The 24,661-nt window shown below is 41.7% G+C and overlaps 1 protein-coding gene across 2 annotated transcripts; it reads left to right on the top strand.

Annotated features, from left to right (window-relative positions):
• The first annotated feature begins 338 nt into the window (after positions 1 to 338).
• On the top strand, positions 339 to 21,680 carry herpud1 (homocysteine-inducible, endoplasmic reticulum stress-inducible, ubiquitin-like domain member 1). 2 transcript variants are annotated; one of them, XM_078400473.1, is made up of 8 exons: positions 339 to 636; positions 4,242 to 4,319; positions 7,840 to 7,917; positions 9,658 to 9,773; positions 9,863 to 9,985; positions 13,786 to 14,130; positions 15,961 to 16,102; positions 20,995 to 21,680. In XM_078400473.1, the coding sequence occupies exons 1-8, from the start codon at positions 496 to 498 to the stop codon at positions 21,175 to 21,177; spliced, it is 1,206 nt and encodes a 401-aa protein (XP_078256599.1). In that variant the 5' UTR covers positions 339 to 495; the 3' UTR covers positions 21,178 to 21,680. The 2 variants fall into 2 exon arrangements, with proteins under 2 accessions (XP_078256599.1, XP_078256598.1); XM_078400472.1 differs by having other exon boundaries at positions 9,655 to 9,773.
• The last annotated feature ends 2,981 nt before the right edge of the window (positions 21,681 to 24,661 follow it).

The raw sequence follows: 24,661 nt of genomic DNA, 5'->3' as shown, positions 1-24,661 counted from the left end.
ATCCTGAGTGAGCCAGCAGTGTTGGGCTGAAGGGGGGTAAATCCTGAGGTAACCAGCAGTGTTGGGGTGAGGGGGAAAATCCTGAGGTAACCAGCAGTGTTGGGGTGAGGGGGTAAATCCTGAGTGAGCCAGCAGTGTTGGGGTGAGGGGGTAAATCCTGAGTGAGCCAGCAGTGTTGGGGTGAGGGGGTAAATCCTGAGGTAACCAGCAGTGTTGGGGAGAAGAGAGACGGCGGTGCCGGGGAACCGCTCCGATTGCATCAGGCCGCCTCCTACGAGCTCCACGTCTCCGTTCGGCGCGACCAATGGTTGACGGCCACACTGGGGTGCGGGCGGGAAGAAGGAGGGGGGGGAGGGCGAGCGAGCGAGCGAGGGCCGCCAGGCGGGCGTCAGTTAGTTCGACGGACACCGAGCGGCAGTTTCGGCGGCGGCGACACCGAGTTCCAAGCACACACGTACACGCACTCACTCACTCGTACACAGAGAGGAACGGGTCATGGGGACGAGCGAGGAGACGGCGAACTTGTTGGTCAAATCCCCCGACCAGAGCTACGGCGACCTGCGGCTGCTGGTGGAGCTGGGCTCGACGGTGCAGGGGCTGAAGAGCGTCCTCAGCGAGCAGTACCCCAGCCACCCGGTGAGTAGAGAGACGAGGGGAGAGGGGAGAGATAGATAGATAGATCCGCTTTCCTAACCCTGGCCGCCATCACCCGGTTAAAATAAATAAATAAATAAATAAACCTCCTCCGAGATGGCTTTGTACCCGGGGCGGAGAAACTTCGCCTTCGGATTAAAGTTTCTCTCAAGTTGTGGCCCGACATCGGAGCACGGTTCCCAGCGGCGCCTTTCCCCACCCAGTCTGGGCAGGGCAGGGCAGGGCAGGCTTCAGGCCTCCTCGCCTGGTTCAAGTAGCCTGTACTTTTATTGTTTTGAATTCAAAAATAAAACTTTCTCCGTGATATAAAAAAATATTTATGCCAAATGAAACCCGTGCACATTTAGACACCAAGAACTGCAGATGTTGGAAACTTGAACAAAACCCAAAGTGTTGGGAGTAACTAAGCCGGCACCACTAAAGGGAAATGTCATGACGGAAGTTGGAACCCTTTTTCCAGACATAGTGATATGGTGAAGCGAGATGGAAAATGATCTTAATACGTCATTAATGTTAGTGTTGTTTTAATACCTTATATATAACATTATTGCAACTCGTGTGTCCCCTTTCCCTTTTTGAGGAATTTGCCATGCAGTGGAAGGACACCTAAAGACAGTACAGAAATCCAGAGAGAGTTGTCTGAGTTCGCAAGACTGGTTGTTTTTGAGGCCACATACATTCCACTGCACGTTGTTGTGGTGTTCACCAGATAATTAGGGCAGAGCTGGCCTTTCAGGAATGTTGTCGATCTATTGATTCTTATGTATTTAAATGTTTTAACTCTACTGTCAGATGCAAGGCGGGTTCAAATATCACAGGAAGATACTCGTTGAAATTGCATGTTTTTCCAGTTGATACTAAAATGATCCCTTAATTGAAGTTAGGTTATGATGACCCCATGAATTTTGAAATCTAGGTTAAATAACATACTAAATATTCCCAAATCCTGTCCTGAATAAGTATGCGGAAGAATGGGAAGTTATGAGTCACTGCTGGTTTAGCTTGAGTTTAGATCATCAAGTCTGCCTTGCAATGTGACCGGAAAGGGTGGGGAAAAAGATATTGGGCTGGAGGATTGAACTTTGTTCGAAATTACAAGGGAAGATGTTTATAATATCTTCTGTTTATCCTGCAGTCACCACATACTTTAAGTGTTGTTGTGGCAACAATTTTAATGTCTCATAAAAACCTGTTCCAGATTTTACACAAATTAAAATGTGGATAAGTCAATTTACCTAATTTGGCATTCATCACAGCTCAAAATGTTACTGTCAGCATACCCTTCCTATTTTTAGATTCCCATGAAAGGTGTGCTACTTAAGCCAGTGAGCAAAAGAAGTACTAGGATTAGCAATGTCCTGGACTTGATTGCACTCTGAGCTGAGGGGCAAGTGGTGGGCTTAGTAATTGTCCAACTAGTATCAGTTCCTTGAGTATAGGTCCAACTTGGTTTCTGATCAGTTTACTGGCTCTCTGTGGAAGTGGGCACATTTGGACTTCACATCTGGACAGATTAACAGTGAGACAATTGCATTTAACAGTCTGCCGAAATAGACATTTCGATTAATCACAGGAGGGCTTAAGAGTTGGTGCCTTCAAAATAAGGATGGCGAAGGGGAAAGAAGAAATGAAAAGTTGTTGATGGAAAATGGCAATGCCGACTGACACGTCACAAAGTAAAACTCAAGCAATCTGCCATCCAATTATTCATAATTCGGTAGTCTGGCATCTGGCTCAGAGAGTGATGTTTCCCTTACACCCGAGGAACACATTTGAATCCTAGTGAAACTAGCCTGTTTCATGGATAACTTCTTGTGCCACTTTTCTTTAAAGGGTCAAGATATTAATAGGGCAATATCCAATAGTCTAGAAAATCTGCCAACTCAACAGCACGGTGTGTGTTGATTATCAGAGTTTTATTGTGTTATGTAGCACAAATCATGACGTGGCATTACAAGTTGTTGCTGAAGTGAATATTCAGTCTTCCTTCCCTCGTTGTTAAATTTTGACAATTAGTTTTTGGCATGGGGAATGTTCGAGGATGGCGTTGGTTCACAGGGGATGGGTAGTGGTCATTTCAAGCACATGACCAGCAGGATTCACATTGAGTGGGCACAGTTGGATGTTTATTTTGTGGAGAGTTGCTTGTGCAATTAGTCACTAGAACTCCAAGTAACTTGTGCAAAGAAAGGGCTTTCTCTGAAATTTATGTCAATGTTATAAAAGTCCAATCTTCTATTAAACCATGCAGTGAAACTGCAGTTTCAGTTTAGTTTATTGTCACGAGTACCGAGGTATAGTGGAAAGCTTTTGTTGTGTGCTATCCAGTCAGCAGAAACACAATACATGATTTCAATTGTGCCATTTGCAGCGTAAAGATACATGATAAGGGAATAATGTTTAATGCAGGGAAAGCCAGCAAAATCTGATCAAGGATAGTCCGAGGGTCACCAAAGAGGTAGATAGTAGTTCAGCACTGCTCTCTGGTTGTGGTAGGAAGAGACCTGAATCAGGAGGTGTGCATTTTCACACTTCTATACCTTTTGCTGGATGGAGAGTGGAGAAGAGGGAGTAGCCTTTAGTCATTAAAAGGTAGGTTGGTTTGTATGATGGTCCGGACTGCATCCACAATTTGCTGCAATTTCTTGCGGTCTAGGATGGAGCTGTTCTCAAACCAAGCTGTGATGCAAACTGATAAAATGTTTTCTACGGTGCATCTGTAGAAGTTGGTTAGAGTTGTATGGAGCATACTGAACTTCCAAAGCCTTCTGAGGAAGTTGGTGTGCTTTCTTAGTCGTTGATTCAATATGGGTGGTCCAGGAGAAGTTGTTGGTGATATTGACTCGTAGGAATTTGAAGTTTTCAACCATCTCTCCTTCAATGCAACCTGGGGTATGCGTACCGTCGCTTCCTGAAGTCGATCACTATCTCCTATCGTCTTGCTGACATTGAGAGAAAGGTTGTTGTCTCGACACCAGGACATGAGCTTCTCGATCTTCCTTTACTCCGTCTCATCATTATGCGATATCCGGCCCACAATGGTGGTGTTGTCTGCGAATTTGAAGATTGAATTAGATTTGCACATGGCTGCACAGCCGTGGGTGTACGAGGAGTAAAGAAGGGGCTGAGAATGCATCCTTGAAGAGCCCCTGCGTTGGTGCAAAGTAGCACTGGCTATGTTGGCATTCGTGTTCATAGACTAACTTTCTCAGGGTTCCCTTGATCAAATTGCATGATTTTAAGAATACAGGTTGCCCTTGTATCCAACCTTGGAAAACTTTTTTAGTGTCTCAAATGTGCTTCATTCAAAGTAAGTAACTGAAGAACAATGGCATTTCTTGTGCAAATAAATATTTGCAGTTGAGAAGGTATTCAATATTTTATTTATTTCTGACATTTTGTGGCTTGTGCACTTTCCATAATTTAAGGTCAAAAGACTATCCAAATTCATGACCATTTCTTTATGGTTCAAATAGATTGAGCTCCACTGAACATTTGGCAGGATTGAAAGCACCTGCAGATATTCAGCGTTTCTGACATTCGATGACTGAATTCTAACCATCTCCTTTGCGTGCTTGTTTCTCTAGGCTGAATCAGAGCAAAAGCTGATTTATTCGGGGAAATTGCTGCCTGACCACCTTTTGCTGAGGGACGTCCTGAGAAAGGTCAGTATTCTGAATCTTCTACACAGAGGCAGTAAGAAGCTGAAAGTAAAGTCTCTAGTGTAATTGAATTGCTCATTCAAATGTATTTTTATCAATATTTGATAAAAAAGTGTTCAGTTCAGTGGTGTTGTGCTCATGATATTGGGAGGCAGCTGTTTCTATATTATTTTAATGAGTGTATCCATTGGGGAAAAGGGAGAGTCGTTTCCCTTCTGTCCTAGTTCTGTCGCAGCACTTCTATCTCTGAATAAAGTCACAAATTCAAACCCCATCACAGGAGTCCCAGCGCATAATTTAGTTTTGAACTTAAGTTCAGTATAGGACTGAGGGAGTACTATCCTTTGGGTGTGTGATTAAATTGAAGTTGTGTAGAATCTTTGAATAGGCATGTGATTCCTGACACTATTTTGAAGGGAAGGGAAAATTTACAGGTTTCCTGACTAATATTTGTCCTCCACTAGAAAAATCATCTGACCATTGTCTCTTTTTGTTTTATGCAAAAATGTCCTAATCTTCTTCTGATCATTACTTTAATTCTGTGCCTCCTCTGTTAACTGAAACTGATCCTTCCTATTTTCTCTTTCCTGGTCCCTTATGAATCTGTTCTTTTAAAAGAAAGTCCTGGATTATCCCAATCTTTCTTCCTGGCAACATCCTCATGAAACTTCTCTGAAACCCCTCTGGTGTATCACATGTTGCTTTTAACGTGACAAACGGAGCCAAGAAGTGCTTATGCTATAGGCTAAGCTAGTGTTGTATATGTTTTTCAGTATAACCTTCCTGCTCTTGCCTTATGTGCCTATTCTAATAAAGGAAAATGTCTGTGCCTTTTTATAGCCATTTGATTAACCTAGCTTCTTGCCTTTTGAGGATCTGTAGACATATCACTCCAAGGTCCTTGTGTTCCTCCACCTCATTAACCTCCAATTTATTGTGTATTTATCTTGCTGCGAATCCACAAATGTTTCCTCACACTTGTCTGGATTATATTCTACTTGCCACTTTGTCCAACTGATTAGGTCATCAAAGGTTTCTGCAGTCTTAAGCTTTTCCCCTCGCCTCCAATCACACAGATAATTGTTTGTATTTTTGCAAGTTCTTTATTGTGCCCCATACGCTTATGCCCAAATCAACAGTGTATATTACAAAAAAGTGAGGAACTGAGTATTGAGTCTTGTGGGACCTCAGAGTCTGCGGTCACAAAAGCTCCCTTCAGCCATTACTCTTTACATTATGTCATTGAGATAATTTTGTATTTGTTAGCCACTTTCTTTTGAATCCCATCGGCTTTTACTTAATGAACTAATCAGCCATGTGGGACCTTGTCAAAAGGCTTGCTAAAATCATGGCCTGGTACCAGGAAATTAGATTGTGAAAGGCACTGTCAAGATTCCAGTTTGTATTTCTTGCCTAAGTGATGGGTGTGCATTTAAAAGAATAAGCATAGTATTTAATCGAAATGTCAATAAACAAATGTGTTTTGGTTGCGTCTATGTTACTGCTTGAAATGCTGATGTCATTACATGAGTACAAGTTGTACTGTTTACATATTTGATGCCAGTTTATACCGCATGAATAGCAAAGCTTTGGGCAGAGTGCTTTTGTCCTGACTTCATTCCTTCCTTCTATTATCTCCATCATACAGACTTCAGATATTTCTAATTGTCATTCCCAATACACATTGAACCATTGACCATGCATCACAATTTCCAAGAACGCAATTTGAATTGATAGGCATTTATATTTAATTGGATGGATTCAGATGAACTGATAGGAGAGATTAAAATGTTAGTTTGTTAATCTAAGGCCAGGGAACTTGGGCTGTGTGTTCAGGAAACACCTTGGGGGCCGAAGGTTGGTTAGGATTGTCAATAATGTGTTCCACCTAAACCATGAGCTGCAGATACTTGTGTATGCAAAAAGACACAGTGCTGGAGTAACTCAGCGAGACAGGCAGGATCTCTGGAGAATATAGACAAGGTACAGGTTATAGGTCAGGCCGCAGCTTGCCCCCTTATAAGTCAGTAGATTTACTGATCTAAGGAGCGACACAGATTCAATGGGCCAAACTGTCTCATGTAACCAATGGGCCAAACTGTGTCCTAACTTAGCACAAAATGACACGGTATAAGTAAAAGAAAACAAAATCTGCCAGATGCACTCTCTGCAATGTGATTGCATAACCTCATGGTGTTTTCTGTTGCATTTTGGAAGCAACACCCCATTTTGGAGGCAAAACCCCATAAAACCCAAGTTATTTTTCTAAAAGTTAGCTGTTTAAACCTTCCTTCCAGGGGACAAATGTTTTCTGCTCCCTAGGTCAGAAAGCTGAAACCATTTCCTCTTAGAAATCAGTGCCTTTTTTTAGCATTGTTTTTTTCTGGGAATCCCTTATTAATGTACTGTTGCCTGTCTCTGTTAAGCGTGACATTTGAGACGGAGGGGGTGGAAATTCAAAGGATCGTGGCACATCGACCGTGCCAGCTCTTTCAAATAACTCTCTGAAACTGGATTTAGCTTCAGCATAAAATCTACTCTTATCAAATCAATACTATGACAGGCTTGTGCCCACCACTACGATGCCTAGTCTAGGCATGGTGCAGGTCCAGTAGATTGACCCAGTACTGATGTCATCTCCACAGTGCTACATTGGGTTACCATGTGGGCACAGCTTCAGGGTAAATGGTGGTGACACCACCAGCTGCTTCTTTTAAGGAACTGTGCCTTGTCGGGGAATTCCTGGTACTATTGCAGCCTGTGCTGTTGGTATTGACAATAACATTAGTGTTCCATATCAGCTTGGGACAGAGGACCATCTTAAAACTGGTAGACGCTGAGAACCTTGCCAAGACCGTTGTTGCTGGATCAGTTCTTAGCATTAAATTATCGGTGGATAGATTTTTATTTAAACCCAGACCATGAAAATATGGGGAAATGTAGGTATAAGGAGTTTGGTTAATCATTGTCTTGATCTCAGGTAGAACGATTAACCAACCTACCTCTAACTTATATTTTAATCTCTGGGCAGGTATCATCATCATGATTTGATCCCAGGGTAAAATAATTGTAATGCTTCTCATTAGTAACTGCTCTTGGCCACATTAGTCACAAATTTGTTTATGTACGCTTTGGGGAAGCGTATTCAAAATAGTCTGTCAGTCATATAAGTGCTGGTTTATGCTAGTGAATGTTCTTTTTGTGGATTCTTGATAATGGGTTATGACATTGGGGCAAGTTATCATTAAGGGAAATAAAATGAAGACTTTAATCAAACTAATTAACAAGGTCAGGTCTTCCATTGTGATGGTAACTTGCACATATTTTCATTTATTCATGACTACTTTTAACTTTTTATTGAATTGAATAGAGCAAGAATGAATTTTCATTTTCATGGAATGCAAGTGAAAATACAAATGTTAGAATGCAGTCATACTTGAGGTTTTTTTGGACCAAATCCTGCTTGATTGTCTCAAAGTACCTTGTGCTAATTGTCTTGCCTCTCCTCATCTGTCTCCTGCAGTCGGACCAGTACCACACCATTCATTTGGTCTGTAACTGTAAAAGTGGAACTAAAGCTACACAAGCAGACAGTGTGAAGGTAAATGAAAAGGTTGGGGATGGGGAAATAATGTGTGTATGCATATTCACACAGTAGACTGGTGTATCTTTAAAGCCTGTGTTATTATGAAAATGATAACATTGTCAATTTTTTTCTGAAATGTGGACTGTTCAGTACTCACTTGTCAAGCCTGTAAGTTGTGATTTTTGTGCAATTGAATGTGGCTTCCGCACTTTATAATTTACTACTTCTGAAGTTCAGTCACTGTCCTTTAATAAACGAGACAGCGTAGCATTTAACAAATGAAGCTTTTAACTAAGCAACGATTTTTGATGCATCTCATTTGTAAAGGAAGCTTGCTATCAGTGAAGGTATTGTGACCACTTCATACCATCCGAGACTCCTTATTGTGTTGAATTCCTTGTTTTGATGCTGAGGATGTCAAGTTTGTTTTTTATTTTTCTGTGCCATTTCTGCAAAGCTCAAAGGGAAACATTTTCAGGAGATGAAGTTCTGAACACTGAAGCATGTGTAACCATTTGCCTGGCTATCTCTCCCCATATTTCAAAACCACTGAAGACCTCGATCTTGGAGCAAACCTCGTCCCTTATAATTTCCGCAAAAGTTGATGGTTACTTTCTACCCCATTTTTAAAAAAGTGTTTGAAATATTTCCTACATTCAAATCACCATATATTTGTCAAATGCTGTCACTCTTACACATCTGTATGCTAGATTTTGGACTGCTTCCGTGCTGCATAGTTAAAATATACCAACAGTAGAATTCTGAACTAATAAATGGAGCTATACAATAAGCAGGGTACAATGCACATTTCTAAAGGGTCGATGAATTCATTGGCAAATGACAATACCATAGAAGGAAAAATAAATGAGTCTGGCTATTGAAACAGTGCAGAGAAATGTATAAGGAGTGGTTAAGTTTCCCAGTTCTTGTTTTTAAATGTCATTACAGCTGTCCAAAGAATGAAAACAGGTGCTATGTCGAGCAGACAGAAACCTATTTTCATCAGTATGTTCCCCCTGCCCTAATGATTTGCATGATTTGTGATAATGAATGGTTGCTTATGTGTTGAATACGTTTAGATCATAGTTAGTTTCTGATTTTGACAATTAATTCTATGGGGGGAAATTCTAATTAGAAGTTGTTTCTGTTCTTGCTCCTAATATTTTAATTTTAGTTTATGCACTGTACATTAGGATTTGATTGATTTATTTGTGACTGAGTTTAGTCAGTGTCATTGGGATAGGAATACAAGTGACGGTGTATCGTGTACCTGAGTATTGACCAGTAAATTTCAGGTGGATTGTGAAACATAATACTATACGCTGCTAGCTATTGCATATTAGCTTGGGTTAGGTTTGATCCCATTGAGAATTATTGAATGGCAGAGTAGACACGATGGGCCAAATGGCCTAATTCTGCTCCTATGTTTTTTGAACCTATGTGAAGTGATGCCTTCATAGGGTTGAATAGCATAGTGGGCATAAAGTGTACACCATCCAGGCATCATCTACTCTTGTAATTGGGAAGTAATTGTTGTGGATTGCAGAGTAACAAAAACAGAAATGAACAAAGCAGAAAATTTAGCTATTTCTGAGCCTCATTAACTGGAAAGTCGAAATAGGACTTTTGATAGGAAGATGGGAAGAAAATGACAGATTGGAAGGTTCAATGATATCACGTTGTTAGTTGGCCATGGGTCACATCCTTCTGCATGTTTTTAGCTAGTTGACATTTTGTTCTTTCTGTTTCAAGCAGCAACCAGCTCCTCCCACAGCTTCTGGCCAGGATAGCCTCACTGTCCCTACGTCAGGAGCAGCAGATGGCGTACGACACAGAGGGCCCAGTACATTCCCCTGGGCCTATGGTTCCTGGTAAGTCGGCGAGTATCCTTAATCGTTGAGTTGATATCGTTTTCTTCATTGAGTTGGATTTAATATGGATTTCTATTTGCCTTTAAAAGGCCTGCAAGGGAAGAGCACCAGAGGCCAGTGGGAATGTCTGGTCTAGCGGCATACAATCTGTACAGCTCTCAGCAGATCGTGTGGTTCCAGCAGATGTATGCACGGCAATATTACATGCAATAGTAAGTACCTGTTGGTTACCTTTTTAAATGAAAGTGAAAACTTTCCCAGGACAATTGCTGTTTTCTACTCTTCATCCTGTTGCAAATTCTAGTACAACGTTATGATCATAAATTGTCTTAATCAGAACACCTGCTGTCTTATGTACCAATAGAAATATTGCAGGATTATATATATGGTCACAACAGATGACCAAACTCTACCCATCACTCACTGTGGTGTAATTATAGGGCGGCACGGTGGCGCAGTGGTAGAGTTGCTGCCTTACCGCGCCAGAAACCTGGGTTCAATCTTGACTATGGGTGCTGTCTGTGTGGAGTTTGGACGCTCTCCCCGTGACCTGCGTGGTTTTTCTCCGGGATCTCAAGTTTCCTCCTACACTCCAAAGACATTCAGGTTTGTAGGTAAATTGGCTTGGTATAATTGTAAATTGTCCCTAGTGTGTTAGTGTGCGGGGATCGCTGGTCAGCGCAGACCCGGTGGGCCGAAGGGCCTGTTTCCACACTGTATCTCTAAACTAACTAAACCAAAAACTACATTGTATTTTTAAGTATCTCTGACTTGGAAGTTTGGATGCACCAGAAAGATTATTATCATTATTGACATCCATTAAAACTTGCATTTCAGTGTAGCAATTACACAGCTATTAAAATGTCTTGCTCCCCAGAATATGTTCCATTTTAGAATGTAAAGAAATGAACAAACATGAGGGTACAGCAAAGATCACTCCTTCCACCAATGCCCACTTCCACATTGGCTAATTAGTTTATGTAAATCATTTTATTCTGAAAGAGTTTCACATGACTCTGTGCTGGGTGGGACCTCTGATTCCCGGAATGGCGGGACTGTCATATGTTGAAAGACTGGAGCGACTAGGCTTGTATACACTGGAATTTAGAAGGATGAGAGGGGATCTTATCGAAACGTATAAGATTATTAAGGGGTTGGACACGTAGAGGCAGGAAACATGTTCCCAATGTTGGGGGAGTCGAGAACCAGGGGCCACAGTTTAAGAATAAGGGGTAGGCCATTTAGAACGGAGATGAAAGACGTTTTCAGTCGGAGAGTTGTAAATCTGTGGAATTCTCTGCCTCAGAAGGCAGTGGAGGCCAATTCTCTGAATGCATTCAAGAGAAAGCTAGATAGAGCTCTTAAGGATAGCGAAGTCAGGGGGTATGGGAAGAAGGCAGGAACGGCGTACTGATTGAGAATGATCAGCCATGATCATATTGAATGGTGGTGCTGGCTCGAAGGGCCGGATGGCCTACTCCTGCACCTATTGTCTATTGATGTTGTGATCTATGTAAATGGCTTGGGCGTGAACGTTGATCGGTTGATTAGTAGATTTGTAAATTGCATCATGATTGCTGGGGTCACGGTCTGAGGAAGGCTGTGAAAGTGCAGAGGGATATAAATCAGTTACAGAAATGGCGGGAGGAGTTTATTCTGAGCAAGTGTGAGGTGTTGCACTTTGAGAGGTCGATTGTATGGAGAAATTATACTATTAATGGCAAGACCCTTAACAGCGTTGACAAAAGGATGTTGGGATCCAAATCCATAACTCTGAAAGCAGCAACACAAGTCGATAGAGTGGTGAAGAAGGCAGTAAGCTTGCCTTCATTGATTAAGTATAGGAGTTGGGAAGATGTGATGCAGCTTTATAGGACTTTTGTTAGGCTACTTTTAGGGGATTGTGTGCAGTTCTGATTGCTCCAGTACCAGAAGGATGTGGAGGCTTTGGAAAATGTGCAGAGGAGGTTTACCAGAATGATGGTTGGATTAGGAGGTATTAAATACAAGGAGAGGTTGGACAGACTTGTATTCTTTTCGCTGGAATACCAGAGGTTGAGGGGAGACCTGATAAAAGTATATAAAATTATTAGATACGATAGATGGTCAGAACCTTTTTCCCAGAATGGAAATATCAAATGCTAGAGGGCATAGTTTTAAGGTGAGGGGGGCAAAATGTTGTTGCAGTGGGGGGTGAGTGCCTGGAATGCACTGCTGGGGATGGTGGTGGAGGCAGATATAACAGTGACATTTAAGAGACTTTTGGATAGGCACATGGACATTGAGGGAATGGAGGGATATGAATTATGTGCAGGAAGATAACCATTGGTCTTGGCATCATGTCCAGCATTGACTATGTGGGCCGAAGAGCCTGTTTTTGTTGTGTACTGTTCCATGTTCGATGATTCAGAGATGTCACTGAAATATTTGAATGGGCATCACCATCCCCAAGCCTCTACACTTGAGTCGTATACAGCTTTCAGTAGCTTAATGGGGGCGATACAAGGCAGGAAAAATGTTCCCAATGTTGGGCGATTCCAGAACCAGGGGCCACAGTCTTAGAATAAAGGGGAGGCCATTTAAAACTGAGGTGAGAAAAAACTTTTTCACCCAGAGAGTTGTGAATTTGTGGAATTCTCTGCCACAGAGGGCAGTGGAAGCCAAATCACTGGATGGACTTAAGAGAGAGTTAGATAGAGCTCTAGGGGCTAGTGGAATCAAGGGATATGGGGAGAAGGCAGGCACGGGTTATTGATTGGGGACGATCAGCCATGGTCACAATGAATGGCGGTGCTGGCTCTAAGGGCCGAATGGCCTCCTCCTTCACCTATTTTCTATGAAATCTATGATGGCAGATTTGGATATTTGCTGTTAGTGTAACCTGAATAATCTTGCCAGTCAGAATATTATCTTTTATCCATGGACATTCATGCACCTCCCTGGCGTGGATTAAGCGCACTGTATTCACTGAGTGGGCTAAAGGTTGGCCAGATGCAGATTCTACCATTTGTTTCTGCAACTAGCTACCCAGAGACAAAGGACTGGTATGGTCAATGCCAATTCAGCCTCCAACCTGCCGGTTGTGGTAGATGTGTAGAGGGTTCCCATTTTCTACCTGCATACTGGTGCCTGCATTTGAGGTATTTTTTAGCTGAATATTTACCTTTGGTTCTGTCCTACTAAAAGACCGTTAGTGAGTAATGTGGACCTTTTGATAAGCTCGTTGGATTGTTGACCACCTATTCTTTATTTCCCCTTTTTTAAAAACGTTATTTATCCTCAAAATATTAGAGTAATTGTCCACTGGGGCCTGAGCACTAACCTGTTGAACTTGGTCAATTCTAGTGAAATTGGCAAGGAATTGCTCATAGACACACAATCACAATTATTGGCTTGACTCCATGGCATGAAGTGATCACTTTTAAGGATTGAATGGAAAATTGGGCATAAAATATCTTCCAGCCCTGCATCAAATCAGCTCATGTTATTCTTTTTCCAAGGTTAATTGGCTGCTCCAAGAATCAGATTGGTAGATTTTTTTTTATTGTCATCTCTTTAAGTGTTGAGAGACGGATCAAAGATGGGCAAATAAAGTTGACGTAATGGTAGATCATGCTCAAAGAATTGCTGTCCCTTAGGTTCAAATTTGGTCCTAATGTCTGGGATGATCTCAAAGTTGGGTGGAATCATTGTTTCATTTGGATCTGTCTCAGATCCTTTCCCAGCACTCAGTAACATCTGAGACCTGTTGTCTGAAAATTCTGTCAATTCAATAGTACTTTGGCACAAATGCAACTGCACTATGAAATTCTTTTCGCGTATTTACACCTGTAGGCGCCGCCATTCTTGGTGCCATTATTCAAAGTCCGGTCAACCCCACGTGCTCGATGTATTGAAGCAGTTTCCACGAACCAACGTCCCTCTCCTTGCCCGGCCATCTTTGTGTCCCGTAGGCTCCTTGTGTAGCCTGCCTAATGGAGTGTCTATTAATGAGGTTGTTCTCACTTTACAGCCAGGCTGCAGTGGCCGCTGCTGCTGCTGCCGCCACCAACTCCCAACATCAGCCTGTGGTTACACTAGGGGCACCAGCAGCACTGCCCAACCAGCCGCCGCTAGTCCATCTACCAGCTGATCAGAATGTTCCTCTACCTCAACTCAACAACCCACCAGCAAACCAGAACCTACGGATGAACGCACAGGGAGGACCTGTGATGGATGATGACGATGACTTGAACAGGGACTGGTTGGATTGGCTCTACCTAGCTGCCCGTGCCTGCTTTTTCCTGAGCATCGTTTACTTCTATTCTTCGTTGAGTCGTGTGGTTTTGGTGGCGAGCGCAATTCTCCTGATGCATCTGTAAGTATCCTGTAGTTCTCTGAACATTGTCACATTAGCTATGGGGCCCACATAGTTCTCCTTTGCACATCCATGTTTTGTGTTTGGTTTGCCAATACACAAGGCGTATTAGATTTGCTTAGGAATTTAAGTTAAATCTCTCGGAGACTGCATCAAGGAAAGTGGCATTTTCTTTGCATTTGTTTATTTGGGAAATCTCCAGATTGGATAATCCACGTTGGAGGCGATTAATGTTTATAGTGAAGTTTTTGCTTCATCTACCGGTCAAATTGGCCAGTTGAAGAGAACAAACAAGTTGACATATATTTTAAGTAGTGATGTACATAAAACAATTGCTTAAAGTCCATGTTTGGCATTATTTTCAGCGGTCCCTGCAGTGTTTGGACATTATTGTTCACATTTGTTTAGATATCATTGTAATGACTTTTCCCTCCATTATTAACCACGAGATTCCCCCATGGTCACTGCCCCTTTTCTGGCCAATACCGTCTGTCTATCTGTGAATTATCAGGCAACCAAAAAAACAGGTCAATGCTGTTCTATGGCAAACCGATGGGAGATGAAGCCTTGGACTGAATGTTTTGTTGATGTGTGGGAGGGGATGATGCTCTCCAGAGGAATTTGCAGCTGAACAATTGGGAGTGGGTCAACAGAGTGCTGTGGATCCATGACGTGGTTTATTTGAATTGGCATGAAATCTCTGAGTTCGTGCTCTTTTTCTGACAGTGTCTCTGACATGGAAGGATCAAGCCCAGATAAATGAAAAGCCCAAAATCCAATAGAGAGGGGGGCAGTGACCAAAGATCAGTTTAACAGCTGAGATCAATACAAGGAACTAAATGCATATATATTGCTGCTAATCTCACTTTCTAATAGCACCTGTTGTCTTCCTGGTGAACATTGAAGTTATTATCACTGTCGCGGTTTTTATTCGCCATTTTCCCTTCATGGTCCTGTTCCCAAAATTAATTTATTTTGGTTCCTCTACTTTCCTAGTTGTTTTGACTTTTAACATTTCCTATTTTCCTCTGTGCTTTCACTGTGGCCAACATTCATGGTGTTTGCTCATATTTTCTCCTGTGCCTTTAATTGAAGCACCGATGAGATTTGCTGTGTGAAGGGAGTAAAACCCAAATTTGTGGAGGAACTCAGCGGGTCAGGCAGCATCTGTGGAGGGAATGCAAAGACAGCGTATTGAGTCAGGACCGTTCTTCAGACTGATGAAGTAGCGGGGTACCTTCATTCTTTCTACTATCACTCTGAAGAAGGGTCCCATCCTAAAACATCATCTGTACATTTCCTCCACAGATGCTGCTTGACCTGCTGAGTTTGTCCAGCACTTTGTGTTTAGCTCAAGATTCCTGTATCTGCAGTTTCTTGTCTCCTTGTGTAAAGAGGGTTTTTATTTAGCAGAATATATATTGGATAGACTTTAACCACTGCTATAAACATTGCCATTGCAGTTTTGCCCCATTGCTTGTCAAATTAATGTCCATTCCTTTTTACTCATTTTTCTTGGCATCAAGTTTCTTTTTCTCAAATCTTTCACTACAGTCTTTGTCACACTTGTAGACATCTAAACTATTATCATAGTCCTATTATATCAACATTATCAATGAAGTTCTTCTGAAATCTCTTCTGGTCTTTCTTCATTTATTGGCTCCAGTGGAGAATTCTCCATGTTAATCTATCCGGTTCCAAAAACAAAGTCTCTCATTGGAACTAATTGAAAGTTAAGTGCTGCACTTCCAAGTGTTGAAGAGTCTTGCTTCCTGTAGGCAACATGATGATATCTAATGAAAAACCTTTTGTCCCGTTGTTTCCCTGTAGACATCATGCTGGTTGGTTTCCATTCAGACATCCAGCACCAGTGCAACCAAATGACAATGTTCCTTTGCAGGAAGCCAATCCAAATCATGAAAATCAGGAATATCAACAGAATCAGGACAACAGGGATGATGTGCAAGAAGAGGTTGGTAGAATTTATGCACAGTTTAATTAGAAGAAGGACATACACAATGTGAGTAAAATGGTGGCTGTTATTGCTCAAGGAAAATAAAAATCTTTCCACAGATATTATTGAGGATGCACGTGATTATTCCAAACCTTGTAAATGTAAATAAAGCTTGTTCTTGGAGCAAATCTTATATCACCGATTCATCAGTTGTGGGTGGATATCTCCCAGGACTTCAGGAAGCCAAATCCGTGATAAAAAGTTGAAGATAGACACAAAAGCTGGAGTAACTTAGATGAACAGGCAGCATCTGTGGAGGAAATGTACAGATGACGTTTTGGGACGGGAGTTATTGAAAAACCTAAAAGGTTGAAGTCTCTTTTAGGAATTTATTGAAAGTAATTTCCTTTTCAGTCAGATACCTGATGTACATTCTCCAGCGTAATGGGAAATCTACAGTTTTATTTTGTCCTGAATGTGGTTGAGATTCTTCTGGATCAGAGACAGGATTTGCTTAGCTCAAACAGAAAATGTGTTGGAAACAAGCTGCTTGGAATTCTTAGGTGTAAGGTTTTGCATTTAATGTTATTCTTTTCAGTTCAGTTCAGAGATGCAGTATTGAAACGGGCCCTTTGGCCCATCAAGTCCATGCAATCACCAATCACCTGGACACTAGTTCTATCCTACACACTAGGGAAATTTACAGAAGCCAATTAACCAACAAACCTGCTCGTCTTTGGAATGGGGGAGGAAACCGGAGCTCCTGGAGAAAGCCCACATGGTCACAGGGAGAACGTACAGACTTCATACACCCAGAGTTAGGATCAAACCCGGTCTCTGGCGCTGTAAGACAGCAACTCTACCACAGCGCCACCATGCAGCCAGCAAATACCAGCAAATAATTGGTTATACCAGCAAATAATTGGTTGGGTGGCTTTAATTTGATTGTTTGATATCAGGAGTTGAATGGGAAGAATCCCAGTGACAGATCTATTTGCTCAGATCCCATCAATTGTTTATTTACAATGAACTAAGCAATGTCATTGTGGCTGATAAGGTTACTGCAAAGTACTCTTTTAATATGGCTACTTTAAGAAATGAATATAGTTAAGAGGATTAGTATATAATTCGCTTAATTTTGTGTGTGCTCGCTTTCATTCTGCACCATTGCTGTAAGAGTCAAGCGATTGAGTCTCTTCCTGTCAGTACTTCATCTGAACATCAGCCAATCTCCTGTTGTGCCTCCACATGGTGACACATGGACCCTTAGTCTTGTGTTAGTAGGAACTCGCAGAATCAAGGCAATGGTCCAGGCCATTCAGACTGGGCCTGTTGTGCTATTCAATACGATTGTAGGTAATCATCCAAATTGAATACCTAATTTCTTCCTTCCCATATTCCTTAATCTCATTAGCCTTTTTAACAATATCTAATTCTTCCTCAAATATGTTTAGTGATTTTGTCTCAACTGTTTTGTGATGGAGAATTACACAGGTCTGCTACTATGAAGAAATGTCTCTTCACCCCAGTCCTAAATGAGCTACCCTGTATCCTTAGATTGTGATCCCTGGGCGACCACTGCCAGGTTAGCTTTCCTGTGCCTAATCTGTCCAATCTCATCAGGAGTTTCACATAAGGAGACCAAATTGCACACAAGCTTTGGCCTCGCAAGGCCCTGTACAGTTGCAGTAGACATCCCTCCTCCTGTTCTCAGTTCATCATCTTGACATGAGACCAAATTTCACACAGTCCATGAGCTGTGGCCTCAAGTCCCTGTGCAGTTGCAGTGGTCATCCTTCCTCCTGTTTTCAGTTCATCATCTTGCTGCAAAGGCCAATAGCCATTTGCAGCCTTAATCACTTGTTTCACCAACATGCTTACTTTCATGTGTTGCTGGCCAGGTGTCACTACACCTCCACTTCCCTTGCTTCTTGTCTTTCATCTCATAATTTGATTTCCCGTGTTTGCCACCAAAGTAGATAACCTCTCACTTATCCACGTGGTATATCTCCCTTGCATTTGCTTACTTATTCAACTTATTCAAATTGTTCTGGAGCCTCTGATCCCCCCCACAGCTCCAACTTTATTTTTAGATGCAATACATGGAAACATTTAACTCCCTCATCAAAGTCAAGAATACATATTGTGAATAGCTGGAATCAAAGCACTGAACATTAGAGTGCATAACTAGTCATTGCCCACTACTCGGAAGATGCCTTGTTTATTCCTACTCTTTATTTCCTATATATGCCAACCAGCTCTCCATTCATCACAGTACATTACCCTGAATCACCACGTGTTTAAATTTACTCTTGCATAACCTTTTAAGTCAACAGCCTTCTGTAAGACCAAATGCACCTCATTCACTGGTTCTCCCCATCTACTTTAACGGTTTGATCCTCACAAAGTAAATTCCAATAAATTTGTCAGGCATGGTCTCTTTCATAAATTTATGCTGAATTTGACCACACCGAAACTGTTTCTCAAAAGTTGTGTTAATACATCCTTAATTAATGGTACCCAACATTTTGCCATTACTGTCAAGCTAACTGATGTACAATTCCCGGTTTTCTCTCCTCTTTTAAATAGCAAGGTTACATTAGTCACCCTACACTTCATGGGAACTGTTCCAGAGTCTACAGAGTTGGAAAATGACTATCAGTGTATCCCCTGCATCTAGCAATGATTCTGATGCTGGCTATCCACCACAGAGATTTTTCAGCCTTCTATCCCATTAATTTCCCCAAACACTTTCTCTAAAACTGATTTCCTTCAGTTCCTCCTTGTCTCCTGACCCTAACATTTCTGGGATGTTATTTGTATACTCTCTTATGAAGATAGAACCAAAGTACCATGATCTGTCATTTTTGGCCCCATTATAAATTCCCCTGTTTCTTTACATATCCATATTCATTTTCACAGTCAGATTTTCCTGCGTACAAGCTTACTTTCACACTCTATTTTACCCTTCTTAATTAATCCCTTGGTTTTTGTGTTCTAAACTGATCCTAGTCCTCGGATTTACTGCATTTTCATACCAATTTATAAAACGTAGCACGTAGAACAGTACAGCACAGGAACTTCAGCTCACAATGTTTGTGCTGAACATGATGCCAAATTAAACTCCTCTTATCTGCCTGTACAAGAACCAATCCCTCTATTCCCTGCACTTCCATATACCTATCCAAATGCCTCTTCAACGCCACAATCGTATCTGCCTCTACCACCACCCCTGGCAGAGCGTTCCAGGACCCCACCACTCTGTGCTTAACAAAAAAACTTGCCGCCCACATCTCCATTGAACATTTCCCTTCTCACCTTCTAGCTACGCCCTCTAGTATTGGATATTTTTCACCCCGGGAAAAAGGTTCTACTATCCCTAATTTCCCATGTCAGTTGTGGTTGAGCCACACTTCCTGTTTTTATTTTTGTCCCAGACAGGAATAAATAAATGATCCAGTTAATCCATGTAATCCTTAAATGTTTGCCAATACAGATCTGTTGTCTCATAAGTAGCATTACTCAATTTATGTCCGATCCAGAGAAAAATGACAAGGAAACATATTTTTCCTTAGCCCATTTACTTAATCTGCCGCATGTCTAATAAAGATGGCTTTCCAGTGTTGAGTCACTGAGCCATATCATATGATAGTTTGCCCTATGGTGGTCAACTCTATTGTGCTTATGGTTGTAAATCTGCCATACAGTTTGGTTTGGACCCATGCTGTGTCTTGCATTAGGATAATACTAGATTGGTTTCTTTTCCATTCAGGTAGGTGCTGTCACTGTAAACCTGAGATGGTTTTGTAACTGATAGTGTACAAAAGGCTCAACTAGACACACTATTATGCCTTGCAGGCAGGCCTCAAACGTTTATTCAAAGTAACTCTTTGTGCTATTCAAAGTAACTCTTTGTGCAGTAGCTACTGGTGTTTTTCACAGTTTGAGTGCCAGTTTTTCTTATTGTGCCTTTTGTAGTTCATATTATAAACCCCTTTGGTGCAGAACTTGTACAAATAAACAGTTTCAATGTTCACTCCCTAATGGGCAACATGTCCTCTGGTTCTAATGTGTCTGAATAAATTACATTGGTCTTACACTGGAATCCGCATTTATGTAATAGCTTTATTTGATAGAATTTATCTAATATTATGATGGGTTAAAAAAAAAAATCACTAACAAATCATTTTGTTGCTTCACCCCACCAATTCTCTGTAATTTTCTCGATCCCTACAACCTTCTAGTGAATCTCTGGCAATCCATCCATGGCTTCTCATAGTCCTATGGATTTCTTATGCATCAGCATTACTGAACATGCTTTCAACTGCATCGGCCCTGAAGTTATGGAAATCTCTCTGTTTCCCTCCCTCTCCCTCTCCATCCTCTTTTTTAAATACTTTTTTTTAACCCATCCTAATATTAGATAAATTCTATCAAATAAACTTATTACATAAATGCGGATTCAAGTGTAAGACCAATGTAATTTATTCTTGTGTAGGGAGAAACTGCAGATACTGGTTTATGCCGAAGATAGACACAAAGTGCTGAAGTAACTCAGCAGGTCAGGCAGCATCACTGGAGAAAAAGGATGGGTGATGTTTTGGGTCAGAACCCTTCAGACTGAAAATAGGGGGGAACTGGAAATAAGAAAATGCCAGGACAAATTGGGGCCAGCAACAGATGATCAAGGAAGTGTGGAAGATGCTTTCCTAGTTCTGGGGCAACTAAGGATGGATTTATACAGTGGTATGGCAGCAATGTCCACATCCTGTGAACAAATAACAAAATTTTGGAAAGTTGGGAAAGATCAATTGTGGATTAAAGTTATTAGTTGATAGTTTATGATTAATGTATGTGAGAATGAATACAAATGGAAGAAGTTACTGATTTGCTTGATGTGTGAATTTCAGAATGTGCCACCGGATGAAGATGGTGAACGAGTGAATAATTCTGGTAGTGATGATACCAGGCAGGCCACCCTGGCTCCTGAAGCTGAAGTGAATAGGACGACATTTGTGAATAAAACATGGCTATTCTTCAAAACCTTCTTCGCTTCTTTGATTCCAGAAGGCCCCCAGGTTGCAGCCAACTAAATTCCAATACACAGAGAACTGCTGTGTTTCTTTAAAAATAAATAAAACCAGTGCAATCTTTGTTCTAGCACTTTCTGGCATTGTGCAAATTAGGTCAGACTGTCGACTAGGTTTATGAATGTGTTTTCTAAATAGAGTGCAGCGTTGTGTGTGATATAAAGATGTAAATTCTGTAAATTATTAGAGCAGAGATATAGAATTATTATAAGATGTGCAATTTAGACTTGCCTATTGAAGCTGTAAATTGAATCATGAAATAATTTTGTTGCGTCTTGACAGCTTATAGTGACTTTCATTTCATTAGCAGCTGTGAGCAAGAGCAGTTTTACCATTGCCATATGTGGCTTCACGCTGTTAAAAGTGCATTTCTGCTATTGGGCATGTTTTTTTTGTAAATATTTACTGGAAGCTTTATTACTATTGATACTTAAGCAAAAGGGTAAATATAATTTTTGCCTTGCAATACCAAAAAAGCACAATAAAAGTTTGGATATATGAAATCAGCTGTTCTCGGATGTGCTTTCTCTGACCTACTTCTAGTTGCTGTTATGTGTTTGTGACAGGGCAGCATGCTTGCATTGTTCTGCTGCGGCTTTCGGCTTTCATTAAATAAAGCTGACTGTGGGTATTGAAAATCATGAGTCAGATCATAAACCCACACATTTTCTAATCCTTTTATTTTGCACAAGCTTTTTAACTCGCCATCTTTTCACAATTTAAACCCTTAAATCAAGAGTTAAAAGATGAGCATTCTTATCGATTGTTTGACTTTTATCTTCACACCACACCCACTCCATAATGGGATCCCTATCCGTGCTGTATATTAGAGAGACACAAATGACAGAACAGTGTGAAGAAGTACAGGAGCTGACTTTTATTCCTCTGTGTATGATTGCAAGGGTTTGGATTCTCCTGCCAGTCACGTGATATATTCCACCGGGAGTCAAATCCTTCATGAAAGGGAGGGGTGAAAAAATAAAATGAACTTTTAGTTCTTGGTTCACATTCTTAAAATTCTTTATGGAGACTCTCCAATGATTGCAATGTTTTGGCGTTCTACAAAATAGGGTTGTTTATTCAATTGTACCTTTGGTAGAAAGCATCAAAAGTCTATCTCCTTTCAAGCAATTAACTGACCAAACTGGTTTTATGGTCTGCTGCCAGCCTATGGTTAAACATTTAGCTTGAAGGTGATGTTGTTTCACAAAACATTTCCTTGTGTTTGGAAATAACACACCCTTTCAAGGACTATAAAACAGGTTTGTGTCTTTGGGAGTGAATTGTGACCATTGCTTTGTCTGTGAAGCTTGACACAGCAGTTCCATTTACAGTATACATCAGTTTAGTTTATTGTCACGTGTACTGAGGTACAGTGAAAAGCTTTTGTTGCGTATTTACCAATACATGATTACAATCAATCCATTTAGTGCAGATACATGACAAGGGAATAACGTAAGGGAATAAAGCCAGAAAAGTTCGATCAAGGATAGTCCGAGGGTCATCAAAGAGGTAGATAGTAGTTCAGCATTGCTTTCTGGTTGTGGTAGGATGAATCGGTTGCCTGAAAACAGCTGGGAAGAAACTGTCCCTGAATCTGGTATGCGTTTTCACACTTCTATACCTTTTGCCTGATGGGAGAGGGGAGAAGAGGGAGTGGTCAGGGCGTGAGTCGTCCTTGATTATGCTGCTGGCCTTGCTGAGGCAGCGTGAGGTGTAAATGGAGTTAATAGATGTGAGTTTGGTTTGTGGGCTGCGTCCACAATTCACTGCAATTTCTTGAGGTTTTGGATGGAGCTGTTCCCAAACCAAGCTGTGATGCATCCTGATAAAAATGCTTTCTATGGTGCATAAGTGCATACTAAACTGTCTTGCCTGACAGGTTGAAGACTGACTGATGCATCACCTGCTGGAATGATGGGCAAATGAAATTGATAATGTTTCTTCTTTGATGAACATGCTGTTTCATTCGTTACTGTCCCTATTTAAAGCAACCCAACCTTTCATCCCAACGCAAAGAACATCAGAATCCATTTTCAAGATAGTACATCAAAGTGACCCGTTTGCCCCCAAAAGGAACTAGGCTCCTGTCTCCAGCTCTGTGTAGAGCAATCTAACTGGCAGCTAAAGCATTGGGAGCTGTAGGCAGAGCTATAACCTGGACTGAATTTCCTTCTGAGCGCATGATCAACGTACTCTGAATGTCCTAACCTCTTAATCATCCTGATTATCAAGCTTTTTTGCACACTGCAGCATTAAGTAAATCAATTTGTTTCCTCTTCCTTGTGTGCAGAGCAGGGATTATGGATTTTCTCAATCCTGCAAGCTTCCTTTCTCTCCAGAGGAATAGAGTCTGCTCTTCCATTCCTGTGATCTATAGGGTGTGATAGGTTCCACTTGTGGTACTTTAGTATGCACTCAAGTACCCAAGGCGCTGTCTATACTAAATGAACATCAAAATTAACTTGTATACACTGGAATTTAAAAGGATGAGAGGGGATCTTATCGAAACGTATAAGATTATTAAGGGGTTGGACACGTTAGAGGCAGGAAACATGTTCCCAATGTTGGGGGAGTCCAGAACAAGGGGCCACAGTTTAAGAATAAGGGGTAGGCCACTTAGAACTGAGATGCAGAAAAACCTTTTCAGTCAGAGAGTTGTGAATCTGTGGAATTCTCTGCCTCAGAAGGCAGTGGAGGTCAATTCTCTGAATGGATTCAAGAGAGCTAGATAGAGCTCTTAATGATAGCAGTCAGGGGGTATGGGGAGAAGGCAGGAACGGGGTACTGATTGAGAATGATCAGCCATGATCACATTGAATGGCGGTGCTGGCTCGAAGGGCCGAATGGCCTCCTCCTGCATCTATTGTCTATTGAGACTGCTCCCACTGTAACTCCCTGGTCCACTCGTCCCTTCCTACCCAAACCACCCAATCATCCCCGGGCACTTTCCCCTGCAACCGCAGGAGATGCAACACCTGTCCCTTTACCTCCACCCTCAACTCTATCCAAGGACCCAAACAGTCTTTCCAGGTGAGACAGAGGTTCACCTGCACCTCCTCCAACCTCATCTATTGCATCCGATGCTCTAGGTGTCAACTTCTTTACATCGGCGAAACCAAACGCAGGTTTGGCGATCGTTTCGCTCAACACCTTCACTCAGTCCGCCTTAACCAACCTGATCTCCTGGTGGCTGAGCACTTCAACTCCCCCTCCCACTCCCAGTCTGACCTTTCTGTCATGGGCCTCCTCCAGTGCCATAGTGAGGCCCACCGGAAATTGGAGGAACAGGACCTCATATTTCACTTGGGCAGCTTGCAGCCCAGCGGAATGAACATTGACTTCTCCAACTTTCGATAGTTCCTCAGTCCCTCTCTTCCCCTCCCCCTTCCCAGTTCTCCCTCTATCTTCCTGTCTCCACCTATATCCTTCCTTTGTCCCGCCCCCCTGACATCAGTCTGAAGAAGGGTCTCGACCCGAAACGTCA

Source organism: Rhinoraja longicauda, chromosome 6, assembly GCF_053455715.1.
Source record: "Rhinoraja longicauda isolate Sanriku21f chromosome 6, sRhiLon1.1, whole genome shotgun sequence".
In the NCBI taxonomy this organism is placed as follows: Eukaryota; Metazoa; Chordata; class Chondrichthyes; order Rajiformes; family Arhynchobatidae; genus Rhinoraja; species Rhinoraja longicauda.
Note: the sequence above shows the minus strand (reverse complement) of the source record. Positions and strands in the feature narration are given on the sequence as shown.

What these genes read in the sequence shown, in the direction of transcription:
- herpud1 (XM_078400472.1), top strand. Translation starts at nt 496, where the DNA reads ATGGGGACGAGCGAGGAGACGGCGAACTTGTTGGTCAAATCCCCCGAC. An exon ending in CCCTGGGCCTATGGTTCCTG is followed by an intron (nt 9,774 to 9,862) that starts GTAAGTCGGCGA and finishes TGCCTTTAAAAG; the next exon opens with GCCTGCAAGGGAAGAGCACC. An exon ending in GCAATTCTCCTGATGCATCT is followed by an intron (nt 14,131 to 15,960) that starts GTAAGTATCCTG and finishes GTTTCCCTGTAG; the next exon opens with ACATCATGCTGGTTGGTTTC.